The 13,602-nt window shown below is 34.6% G+C and overlaps 1 protein-coding gene across 1 annotated transcript in view; it reads left to right on the top strand.

Moving 5' to 3' along the window:
* ZC3H13 (zinc finger CCCH-type containing 13) overlaps positions 1-13,602 on the top strand; it is a 115,019-nt gene that overhangs the window by 65,325 nt on the left and 36,092 nt on the right. The window contains 3 exon segments of the mRNA XM_025047947.1: positions 3,267-3,731; positions 9,041-9,232; positions 13,412-13,602. The exon segment at positions 13,412-13,602 is cut by the window's right edge and continues 335 nt beyond it. Coding sequence (XP_024903715.1) covers positions 3,267-3,731; positions 9,041-9,232; positions 13,412-13,602 — 848 coding nt within the window.

Here is a 13,602-nt window from a genome sequence, read left to right as displayed (position 1 = left end):
TTCGGTCTGCGTCTCCCTTTAGTTCTGTTAGTAATTGCTTTATGTATTTCGGGGTTCCCTGATGGGTGCATGATTCCCTTTATCATTATAAAGTGTCTTTATTTACCTTTTTTTTTTATTTTGAAGTCTATTTCATGTGATATTAGTACTGCTACTCCCACTTTACTGCCATTTCATTTAATTGAAATAATCATTTTCCAACCTTTCACTTTGAGTCTATATTTGTCTTTGGAGCTGAGATGTTTCTCCTGGAGGCAGCATATGGTTTTGTTTTAGTACCGCTACTCTCACTTTTCTCTGAATGCCATTTAATTGAAATAATCATTTTCCAACCTTTCACTTTGAGTCTATATTTGTCTTTGGAGCTGAGATGTTTCTCCTGGAGGCAGCATATGGTTGGGTTTTGTTTTTTGATCCATTCTGTAACTCTATGCCTTTTTATTGGTGAGTTCAATCCATTTACATTTAGGGTGATTATTGAAATATGAGGTCTTTCTATAGCCATTTTTCTTTTGCTTTCTGGTAGCTCGGTGTTTCCATTACTTTCTTGTCCTTGTGTTTGTTTTCTTTATTTTGGTTGGGTTTTGTGGATTTTGCCTCTGGTTCTTCTTGTTTTATGTTATATACTTCGGTTCTGAATCTTTGGTGTGTGGTTATCATTACAAATATGTGAAGGATAGTTATACAGATATACAGTCGCCCATTTTCTTCAGTGCGTGTGTTATCTCCATTCCCCTTTGCGAATTTGGATCTTTGACTCCTCCCCTTTTCAGTCATTGTTGTATCAGTTCGTCCCTATGGATGCTGAACGTTCATTACTCTCTTGCTATAAACATTCTTTTCTTATTGTTTAAGCTTATAATGCCCTGTTCTTAGTAAAGGTTGCCCTCCTCTGCTTCTATTTGCCTGATATTCACTTTATTCCGGATTATGTGTCTTTTTTTTTTTTTGTCATTTTGTTTTAGGTTAGCTGACCCCTTTCAGTATTTGTTGTAGTGCAGGCCTCTTAGCGGAGAATTCCCTCAATTTTTGTATGTCCTGAAAGATCTTAATTTCTCTTTAATATCTAAAGGAGAGTTTATAGCTGGATACATTATTCTAGGTTGATAGAATACTTAATACTTACTTAATAGTTTAAATATTTGATTCCACTCTTTTCTGGCTTGTAAGATCTGTGCTGTTAAGTCTGATGATAATCTAATGGGTATTCCTTTATAAGTTTCCGTTTTCTTCTCCCGGGCTGCCCTGAAAATTCTTTCTTTGTCATCGATTTTTAATAACTTTAATATAATGTGTCTTGGTGAAGGCCTTTTTGGGTTGAGATGCTTGAGTGTTCTGTTGACTTCTTGAATTCCAAGCTCCAGGTCATTCCTTAGATTTGGGAAATTCTTGTCTACTATCTGTCTGACAGTACTTTCTAGTCCTGCTCCTTTTCCTCGCTTTCGATAATGCCCATTATTCTTATGTTTCCTCTCTTGATACTATCAGCTAGTTCTTGTATTTCTCTTCATTATTTTTCATTCTTCAGTTTCTCTCTTCTTCCTTCTGATTTATTCTAGGTTTCTGTCTTTGCTATCACTGATCCTTTCCTCCATTTGGTCGACTCTATTTCCCAAGCTTGCTGTTTCATTTTTCAACTCTCACAGTATGTTTTTTTTTTTATCTCCAGAGTATCTATTCTCTTCTTCTTGAGAGTTTCAGTCTCCTTGTTCTGCTCATCTAGTTGTTTTTTTCAGTTCCTGAAATTGTTGATATGACTCATTTCGGATCATATCAGAAGTACCATCCTGAAGTCTCTGTCATTTAAGTTGCATATTTCTATGTCTGTAAGCTTATTTTCTGGAGTTTTTTCTCTTTCTTTCTGAGATACCTTGTCACCTTCGTTGTTCACAGTGTTTAACTGACTATTTATCTGCCTGGGCATTAATGGAAGTGTATTCTGTTGTTTTTCCAGAAAGAATATATATAAAGGTTTCTCTTTAGCCTGCTGCAAAGAATTTCTTTTGGTTTCCAGTAGGGAGCGTCTAAGCCTTTTGGATCCCTGCTTTCTATAAAGCCTAAATAATTTTGTTTTTTTTAATTTTCTTGTAGAAATTTAACCATACTTGCTACTCCCAGTTTCAGTCACTGTCAGTGTTAGCAACAGTTTCGGTAGCATTTGCTCAGATTCCCCTGAGGCTTTGCAGTGATTGCTTTTGTTGGGTATGGGGGAAGGGGCTCTCTGGGTTTGGAGTTGGGGGCTGCGGCTCAGCCTCCGTTTTGCAACTAGGGGCTAAAAATCAACTGTCATTTCTCTGTGGTCCCATCTCGCTTCTCTGCTTTCTGCCCTGATGACTGGGCCCTGCTGCCAGCTGTGAAGAAGTCATGGCACTTCCGGGCAGGGTTGTTTAGGGAAGTCGCCACACCTTCACCCCTCTCTCTTCACCTGCAGAGAACTCTGGTGGCTTTGAGAGGCAGCTTCTTTGTTTCTCCCAGACCGCTACCCGACAGACACTGGTCGGACACCCGGGGTTTCTGACCTGTTGTAATTCTTATGCGCAGATCTCACACTCTGACGTGCTGGTGTGCAATTTGGGTGTTTCTTTGTTCAGTTTTAGATGATCAGCTTATTGTTTCAAGAGGAGAGATCTGGGGACGTCTCTCACTCCTCTGTTTCCCAGAATCCCTCCATTTAGTTTTTTAATAACTAAAATATTTCTTTATTTTCTAATGAATCTTACAAAATGCTTTAGGTAGAGGAAGCTTTAGAGACAGGAGTGTAATTCCATTAAATAGTTTAAGAAAAGAAAATAGCTATATCTCTTTGCCAGCCTGCTTACTAACTGTAGGCCACTCCCAAGTGCTTAACTCCATTTGAGGTAGTCAAGTGTGGTCTAGTCTGGCCTAATATTTTGTTGAGATGATTAAAATCACTATGTGCCTCTAGATCTAGAAGTTGTTTCTAAAAAGTAAGCCATCAGTGGTATGAGATCAGCTTGTTTCAGTTGTTTAAGATAATAAGTATGGGTAACTTGAAGTGGGGGGAGATCATATTCAAAGTTTATCCAATAAAAACATAATAATTCATGTGTTAATGAAATTACCTTTGGATGTCTAGCTTTTGAATAGACTTAATTTTCTTATTTTAGCATTTTGTCTCCTTTTATTCTCTGCAAAGAACATGAATTATTATAATAAAATTTTAAAAGCTCCATATCAAATATATTGACTAGTTGCCCAAAATTTTGTGAAAGGAATTACAGTTGATTTCCAAAATTGCATTACAGAGAATAGAGGCAAAAGAGAGAGAGAAAAGGACACAAGAGAAGAACGAGAGTATGAACAGGATCAGAGCTCTTCTAGAGACCACAGAGAAGACAGAGAACCTAGAGATGGTCGGGATCGGAGAGATACCAGAGATACTAGAGACCGAAAGGAACTAAGAGACTCCAGAGACATTCGGGACTCCAGGGAGATGAGAGATTATAGCAGAGATAACAAGGAGTGCCGAGACCCCAGAGATTCTCGTTCTACTCGTGATGCCCATGACTACAGAGATCGTGAAAGTCGAGATGCTCATAGGAAGGAGGATTCATATCAGGAGGAATCCCGAAGTTACGGCAGAAACCACTTGAGAGAAGAAAGTTCTCGTACTGAAATAAGGAATGATTCCAGAAGTGACTCTCGAAGTGATATGAGGAATGACCGGATGGGCAGAAGTAGGGGGAGAGGTCCAGAGTTACCTGAAAAGGGTAAGATTTTTGACTTGTCAGTGAACCATATCTTTTATCTTCATATAGAAATTATTAAATCTCCTAAGATTTCTTTTTTAAATAATATTATTTCTATATTGATTATTATTATTTTGTCAAAGCAATTTTCAATTTATTGAATTTGTGATCTTCCCTATAAATTTTGAATAGGAATTATAAGCTAGAGTAGCAGAAGTGGGGCCTGACCTAGACCCCCTGGTTGAATTATATCCAGTCATGCCTACAATCTTGATTAATGTGGAATACTAAGGAAATTGCTATCATGCAAAAAGTAGGACAAAAAGTAGTAGTTTCTAATAGACAGATGTATGTGCCTGTGTGTGTGTCTGTGTGTATAAACCATATATGTATATCATGTGATTATTAAAGTGGAATTAAAATGGTGGGCTTTCAAAATTGATGGTGTCAGAGATGACTGATTTGTGTATTCAGTATTTGTGCTTGCTTCAAACTACCTCAAATCATCACATATTAGGATCTTGAGCCATTTTTCTTATCTTCCCCTGAAAAGGCATTTGCCATACTCAGTAACTACCTACCTCAATGTATTGGACTATCTCCAAAATGCTTGGGCTAAATCAGTTTTGACCTGTCTCTTCCTCCATCCCCTTCTTTCTCTTCCCCGCAAACATTGCTGCACAATCTGACCACTCTTATTCTTTCCATTGGTCTGTTGGTCTATTTTGGTCAATATTACAGGTTCACATTAAGCTGAAGTCCCCTCACCTCCTCCTCCTTGGTTGTCTTGGCTTATCATGGCCCTTTAATTTTTCATATACATTTTATGAAAAACTGTTGAATTTTTATTTTAAATGAATTACATTGATCATTTTGTAACTTCCAGTTAAGGTCCTGAGCATATGTATTCCTTGGTCCCATTTTTGTTGTTATCGTAAATGGTACTTTAAAAAATTCTCTTTAATGCATTCACATGGTTCAGAATTTCAAAGGTACCAAAGAGGTGTGTGTGTGTGTGTGGCGTGTGTGTGTGTGTGTGTGTGTGTGTGTGTGTGTGTGTGTGTGTAAAAGCCTCCCCTCTACACCTGAACTGGTTCCTTCTTTTGCCAGTTTTGTTTGTATCCTTCCCAGAAATATTCTACATAAGCAGATATGCATGTCTATTTTATCCTTTAGTTTTACAAATGTAATTAAAATTATAAAAAAGAAAAACTTGTTTATAAAAGGAACAACTACATACTGCTCCATACCATGCTCTTTTTCACTTAAAAATATTTTGGAGATTATTCCTTATTAGGTAAAGAGCTACTTCTTTCTTCTGGTGCACAGTGTCTATTATGGTGCACAGTGTCTATTATAGGATATACCATAAAATCATAAGTCTTAAATTGATGGATACTTAGGTGTTCCAATCTTTTTTTGTTTTGAACAGTGTTTCAGTGAATAACTATGTACTAGTGTCACTAAATGGTATGTTTAAAACATTTTCTTAGGCTTATTGCTGGCATATGGAAATGGTAATTGATATTTGTATGTCAATCTTATATTGTGATTTTTTTTTGTAGATCGAATTAGATTCTCTTAAACATTTATGTCTGGGAACAGACAGATTTGGCTCTTCCTTTGTGGTTTTTATTTACTATCGATAGCCTGCTTAGTAGCTCTTTCAAATAGTGTTGAATATAATGATGTAATGGCTTCCTTGCTTTGTTTCGGATTTTAAAGGCTGGCATTTCACCACTAAGCATGGTATTTATAGATGCTTTTATATTGTGTTAACTTAGCTAACAGCTTTTATCATGACTTTTCCTCTGTCTTGAGATCATATAGTTTGTGTCTTACCTTCTCACATGTTAATATACTTTTTTAAATTTAGAACTATCCTTGCATTACTAAGATAAATGCAATTTTTCATTTTTTACAGTTCTGAAATAGGTTTGTTAAAATTTAATTTTTATTTAAGCACCCATGTTTTTGATTGAAATTGGCATATAATTACTGGTATTATGGTAAATATTTAACAACTAACTCTTAAGAAAAAAGCCTTCACTTGTAGCTTTTGCCAATTTCTGTAATATAAATACTCCTGCCCTAGCACATTTCAAGCTACTAACTTGTCACTCAGTGTTGAGTTGGGAAGAAATGTGCACAGTTGGCTCTGTCAAGCCATTGTGGATCAGTTCTAGCATACCACACTGCACAGTTCATTCTTTATGTTCTTGTTTGGTTTGGGGATCAGAGCTATACTAGTCACATAAAATATGTCAGAAAGTGTTGCTTCTTTTTTTCTCTCCTCTGGCACAATTTAAATATGATCAGTTATCTGTTCTTTGACAGTTTAATAACATTTGTCTGTTAAGCCTTGTTTCTCATTTTTCTGATGCTTAGAGCTTTTACTATCAATTGACTTTCAGAGTTACAGATTTAGATCATTGTAATAATTATAGATTTCTGTTTTTTCTTGAAGCAGTGTAGTATGTTACATTTTTTTAGGTATGGTTTTCAAATTTTTGATACATAAATGTTCCTCAAATTTCTGTTATTTTTATTTATATTTCTTTTTTTTTAATTTCTTGCTCAATCTTGCCAGAAGTTTGTCTGTTTTGAGTCTTTTTAAAGAATTAATCTTTTGTTTATTTTCTTTTGTATCTTTCATTCTTTTTCATTAATTTCCATTCTTATGTTTTACTTTGTTGTGAAATATGTGGTATTTATATTAATAACCATTCTAAACACTTTCTGAGTTTTAATATATCTTCTTGGACTCATGAGTTATGTAGAATATGTAGAATTGGGATTTTAAATTTCCAGTCATGCTTTTTAAGATAAATCCCCTCTCCCAATTTTAACTGTTGTTGTAAGAGGATTCTTTGAAGTCAGTTCTTTGGCAGTTGTATTTGCTAAGGCTTATTTTGTGACAGCAGTCTTTATAAATGTTCTACATCTGCTTTTAATGATTGAATGCAAAGTGTGTCTCTAAGATCAGGTTTGTTAACTATGCTTTCAAATCTACATTTAATTTTTTTTAATCTGCTTTTTCTAACATTACAGAAATGTGAGTTAAATCTTCCACTGTCATTGTGAATTTGTTAATTTTGTATAATTTGATCCAGTTTTGCTTTGAATATTTTGAGGCTTTGCTGTTAGGTACACTCGTATAAGACAGATTATTCTTTTATCATTATATAATGAATGACCCTATTTATCCTTCATAGTGCCTTTTGTCTTGAAGGTTGTTTTACTCACAGATTTCTTTTGGTTAGTATTTGTTTGATGTCTTTTCCCATCCTTCCAACCTTTACATATCTTTATGTTTTAAATATAACTCTAAATAGTATGTAGTTAGATACGTTAGACATATGTTGAATCTTCTCGTTGTACCTTCCTTAATTCTTAACTCTCCTTTTAAATTTTTCACTTTTTTTTTTAATCTCTTTCACTTTCTAGGTCATATCCTCATAATATCTTTTTTTTAATTAATTTTCTCTTAGCATCTAATTCAACATTTAACCTTTTCATTCCTAGATGTTATATGTAGCCTTTTAAAAAATGTTTTAAATTTCTTCTTTTTGGTCCTTAATTATTGAAATATTCTTTATAGATATTTTGTTTATTAAAATACCCTATTACAGTATTTAGAATTACGCTGTAATTCTTTCAGAGCTCAAAGCTTGTTATGTGTAAGGGGTGCGTGCGTGCGTGTGTGTGCATAGCTCTACGCATTTTTTAAAATGTTTTCTCAAGATAAGATTGACATACAAAAAGCTTCACACATTTAATGTATATAACTTGATGAGCTTGGAGATAAGTATATATTATAGTCTATGCCATAAAAATATCTGTCACCTGCAAAAAAAAGTTTTCTCCTCTCGTGTTTTTGTGTGAGTAATGAGAATACTTAATATAATATCTACCCTCTTACCAAAATTTGAGTTTCTAACTATAGACACTGTGCTGTATAGTAGATATCTAGGTTTCATTCATTTTGTACAACTGAAACTTTGAACTCTTTGACTTAATACCTCCCTGTTTCCCTCTCCCTCCAGCCCGTGGCAACCACCATTCTACTCTCTGCTTCTATGAGTTTGACTATTTTAGATTTCACAAATACTACATGTTATCATGTAGTATTTATTCTTTTGTGTCTGACTTATTTCACTAAGCATAATGCCCTCCAGGTTCATCCATGTTGTCCCAAATGGCAGGATTTCCTTATTTTTTAAGGCTGAATAATATTCCATTGTATGTATATACCGCGCTTTCTTTATCTATTCATCCATCAGTGGACATTTAGGTTGATTCCATGTCTTGCCTATTGTGAATAATCCTGTAATGAATATGGGAGTGCAGATATCTCCTCCAGATCCTGATTTCAGTTCCTTTGGATATATACCTAGAGTGGAATTGCTAGATCAGTGGTAGTTCTAATTTTAATTTTTTTAGGAACTTCCACACTGTTTTCCTTGGTGGCTGCATAGTCTTCCATTACCATCACCACAATCAAGATACTCAACTGTACAGTCATAAGATTCCCTCTTTTACCCCTTTATAGCCACAACCTAAATCCCTTCCTCTGTCCCTGACCTCTGGCAGCCACTAATATGTCCTCCATCTTATAATTGTTATTTCACAAATGTTACATAAGTGCAATCATGCTGTATACATCCTGTTGAAATTGGCTTTTTCATTCAGCATAATTTCCTTGAGGTTCATCCAAGTTATTACATGTCTCAATAGTTTGTCCCTTGTTTTTAGTATTCCGTGGTTTGAATGTACCACAGTTTGTTTAACCATTCATCCATTAAAAGACATTTTTAGGTCCTTTTCAGTTTTTGGCTATTACAAATAAAGCTACTATGAACATTAGTTTCCCACATTTTTTAATGAAATTTCAGGTACCACTTAATGTCAATAAAGTGCCTTGATTCTGTATTGGAATGTTTTCACTGTAAGCTGTAATTAAAGCAATAATATATATCCATATTTTTCATTTTCATGATATTTCTGTGAATTAGATATGAATCACTAGTTTTTGTTTTTGGTTTATTTATTTATTTTTTTGTTAATTGAAATGAATCTTCTTTATGATTTTATTATATGACTTTTTTTTATAGATAAGGGTAACTGGGACTTAACTTACCCAAGTCAGTCATTATACAGCTTAGGTGTTTTGATCTAACACTTAATATTCTTTTCAACAATGATTAATGTACTTTGGAATTTAAAAAAAAAAAACTTATTTTTTGAGGGGAGAAGAAAGATTGTGACTGATGAAACTTGTTGAATAAATTGTATATGTTTAAACATTTGTGTGAATATCCTTTGTTTAGGAAGCCGAGGCACAAGAGGTTCTCAAATTGATAGTCACAATAGTAGTAACAACTATCATGACAACTGGGAAACAAGAAGTAGCTATCCTGAAAGAGATAGATATCCTGAAAGAGACAACAGAGATCAAACAAGGGATTCTTCCTTTGAGAGACGACATGGAGAGAGAGACCGTCGTGACAACAGAGAGAGAGGTTTGTCAAATGGAATATTATTAAATAGTGACCAACATTGATTGGGAGAATTGTTTTTTTTAAAGTTATCAATTTACTTTTTAATATAAAATGTCTTTTAAGACTTGTTTATTGACACATTTGAAACTTATATTTACTCATATAATTTTGTTTACTTAGGGGAGAGTATGTAAATAGCTGGCTACGAGTACCTATTTGTCAACAGAGTACTAAGGTAATAGGTACTTGCATACTGCGAGAACTGAGGTGCCCTATTGTATGTTTCTCAACCAGATAGCTCACAACCCTTTAAAAAATGTAGATGCTTGGGTGCCATTCCAGGCATTTCTGATTTGAGAGATACTTAAACTTTCTCATCTGAGGATCCTGGCCACTCACTAGTTGCGATAAACAGAGTTTTAAATAAGGACTGCCAAAGAGGAACGAGAAAAAAACGATGATAGTGCCAGGGGTTGTTTGGAGAAAGAGTCGTAGTCCTTCCTGGGAATATGTAATGCTTGCTTTAGCTAATTTTATATTATTTTATATATCTTAAGCTAAATATTTTCTGTTACTCTGTTAGATGATCTCTTAAATCAATTTTGAAGCAAGGTTACTAGAAGGCATTTAAGAAGGGTGATAATTACTTTTTTAACAGGCTCGTATTGCCTGTACATATTAAGACCTTAAACATTTAAGATTTTATGAAGGTCTTACTAATCTTGGCTGGTTACTAAAGTCAGATTTGCTATAATGCTGAGATTAATATTGTATGAAACTTGATGAAGTAGAGAATTGAATATTCATGCTTCACGGTGAGCTGAATCAAAAAGGTAATAGTGTATCTTGATATGGGCAGTACTGAGAGCAGAATGAAGTTTCTAAGACACAATGTACTTTGGGGAGTACATATGAGATAAAAGATGAAATCAGAGTTGGTTAGGTTGAGTTTGAGGGTAAGCCTAATGCATTTGAGTTAAAAGATGTTTATGATTTCTTTAGTTACACGTGAGGCTGGAGTTTATACGTTCTCTGTTCATAAATTATTTTTTCCTTAACAATTCACCTCTCTTAACTCTCTTTAACACCATGTCCTGGTAATGCTTTTTTAATATCTCTTTTTTTTTTTTTTTCTAGTTTCATATCCTAGCTCAGGTTTTTCTCATGTCATACCTGAATTTAGTAGTAGCATTTGGTTTCAGTCTTATATTTGGTTCAGCTACACATGCATTGAGTTACCAAGAACTTTGATAGTTGCTTTATATATATTCTCTGACTTAATATCCTTTACAATATTAAGTCAGAGAATATATATTTTAAAAATAAAATCTTTTTGTCTTTACAATGTCCCTGTGAGTGTAGATGTAGATATAAGAAAATCCATGTTTCATGTTTAGATTTGAGCTAAGAGAAGGGTAGTGATTTTTCCAGTATTACAGAGAAGTAAGTTTCAAAGCCTGCCCCCTCCCCAAGAAATAATTATTGAGTACTGTCAAGGGAACATACAAGAGACCCAGATAGAAATAAAGTGTAAAAGGGGGGACCCTGTTTATCTAGATAAAATTTGAGGAAATGACATTTATGCAGAGGCATAAATACAAGAGAATTTAGCATTGCAAAGATTGAAGTTAAAATTTTTTCTGCAGAGGGAAGAGTATGTGCCCATTACCTGAGATGAAAAATAGCTTAGTATGTCCTAGAATTTGAAAGAAGACTGGTGTGACTAGAGTGTGGTTACCAATAGGGAGATTAATCGAGGCTGAGGGTAGAGATATGCCCAGGCACCTTGTTCTATGCTCAAGAATTTAAATATTCTCTTTAGTTCTTCACAGGCTAATTAGGGTACAAATAGACAATTGAGATGTGATAAATGCTACTACTATATAAAGTTCTGTGTGAAGACAAAGAGGCAGAAAGAATTCTGGGAAATTCAAAAAAGGTTCCTGAAGAGGGGACATCTGATTAGGGCCTGAAGGATAAGAGTTTGCCGGAAGAACAATGAAAGAAACACCTTGCAGTGAGCAGGTGCAGCATGTGCAGACACATAGGACTAAAAGAAATATGTTTGGAACTAGTAAAGAATTACGAGATTGGGGTAGAAGGTGTGCTATAATTGGTAGAAAAGGAAAGAAGCTAGGAAAAACGGTTGATGAGAGTTGATAGGCCAAGTTGTCAGGCCTATAAGTCAAGCTGAAATTTTTGGACTTAATTGCCTTTTCACTATAAGATAACTGCTTTTATGCAGTTGGAAAAACAGTTTTCATCAAAAAAAGAAAAAATAAATGAGAGTCTGGGGAAAGACTAAAGACAAGGATAGCAACTAGTTAGACTGTTGATGACATAGACATCTAAGAAGAGATTATCAAACTGAGTTAATAATATTAACTATAGAGAACGAGAGAGGAAGTGGAAGAAAGAAATATTTTGAGAGTGAGAGTGATGGTACTTGAATATGATGAGACTTGGATAACTCAGATTTCCAGCTTTTGTGAATGGGTATGTTATTCATTAAGAAAATATATAAAGAAAAGCACATCTTCGAAGAACACATTTGAGGGAAAAGATAGAGAAGATAGTTTAGATATATTAAAGAAGTGTTCTTATATTCTTTCCATTTTCTTTGAAGTAAGGAACATTGTCATTTTGGTTGGGAAAATAGAGTTTTTATATGTCAAAAAAGAATGTCTTGCATTAAATAGTCTGTTCCCTGACATTGCTATAATCAGAAATTTCAAGTAGGAATTACTATGAGTTGCAGTATTTTATTTGTTTCAGCGTGTTTTGTAGTCATTGTTACATTGGTATGACCCCCAAACCAGGAATTCAGTCATATAGCAGTCTGGTAATTGAAAGTGCAGTACAGTACAACCATTTTAAATTTAAGTTGCTTTCAGCAAAAGTAAAGTGTTTAAGAGAACTGACTCCCAGTCCTGTTTACCATCTCTATGATTTTGGCACATTTCTGGACCATAATTTCTCTGTTTTTAAGAAGAAAAGGGGGAAAGGGGCTGAACAAGATTTTGTTTTGTTTTAGCTTTAAAATTCTATGAATTTTTCTATCAATCTATAACCTCTGAAGAGTAAATATGAATAATTCAAATGACTGTATTGAACTCTTCCCTAGAAATATCCTAAAATTATTCTGCCTAATAAGTTGATGTTTAATATGCCACTTGCAAACCTGTTGGCCATATTGTAGTATGACCTTTATAATTAACTGATAAACATTACTATATAATGTAAAAGTAGAAGCATCACAGTGGCCTAGATTCTACCATAGTGAACAACTTTCAAAAGTGGCTCTCTCCATGGAAGAGTTCATGCCATTTTCTTGTACATTTTTTGATCCCAGACTAATGTCCTGCTCAACTGGGCATTTGGGCTTCATGCATTTATTTTCTCTGTGTTTATATGACCCATGTATTGAATATATACGTATACACACACACACTCACACGCATATATGATGAGATTATGAGTTAATACTTTAAGAAAACAGTTCTTCACCTGAGTCATCAGTTATACGATTAAATAAAACTTTTAATTTGTTAGTAGTTATTAATTATAAATTTTTATCACATGAAACTTTTTACATTTGATTATTTCGACTGCTAAGCATCAGTACCCTTAATTTTCTAGTTTATGATAAATTGATACTGCAGCAACAAGTATTTGTTTTGTTCTACTATATTTTCCTCACATAATAGCTGCACTTTGATGTATATATATATATATATATTTTGCCTGAAATTAGAGGTGTAACTTACGAGGGAAATTTTTTTTTTCCTTCAGCTCCTATGTTCTACACCTCCTGCTGCCCCTATCTTTTGCCACCAGTGTTCTCAGGTCCTGCTGGGGGGACAGAGAAGATCAGAGGTGAAGGGTAGAGATGGCAGAAAGTGGGGTTGGAGCAGTGGGCTGGAGGTAGGGTAGGGAGCATGCAGAGAAAGATCAAAGGTGGATCAGTGGGAGGTGGTGGGGGTTGATGGGAAGCAGAAAACATGTTAGAGGGCAAATAAAAATACCTTTAAGAAAAAAATATTTTTAAACATCTAGGGGTGATTATTTAGATGATTAAGTTAAAGATGCTTTATATTTATTGCCACCATGACCCTATACACAGATTAAGATTTGCCATGCTGTCTTATCAATAGGTTATCTGTAGAATTAATCACTGACAAAACTTGATTTTCATTGTAGATCAAAGACCAAGCTCACCAGTTCGACATCAGGGAAGGAATGACGAGCTTGAGCGTGATGAAAGAAGAGAGGAACGAAGAGTAGACAGAGTGGATGATAGAAGAGATGAAAGGGCTAGAGAAAGAGATCGGGAACGAGAACGAGACAGAGAGCGGGAACGTGAGCGGGAACGTGAGCGGGATCGGGAAAGA

Source organism: Pteropus alecto, unplaced genomic scaffold (genome assembly GCF_000325575.1).
Source record: "Pteropus alecto unplaced genomic scaffold, ASM32557v1 scaffold245, whole genome shotgun sequence".
Lineage (NCBI taxonomy): Eukaryota > Metazoa > Chordata > Mammalia > Chiroptera > Pteropodidae > Pteropus > Pteropus alecto.
The sequence above is the reverse complement of the archived record's forward strand: the minus strand, read 5'-3'. Positions and strand labels throughout refer to the sequence as shown.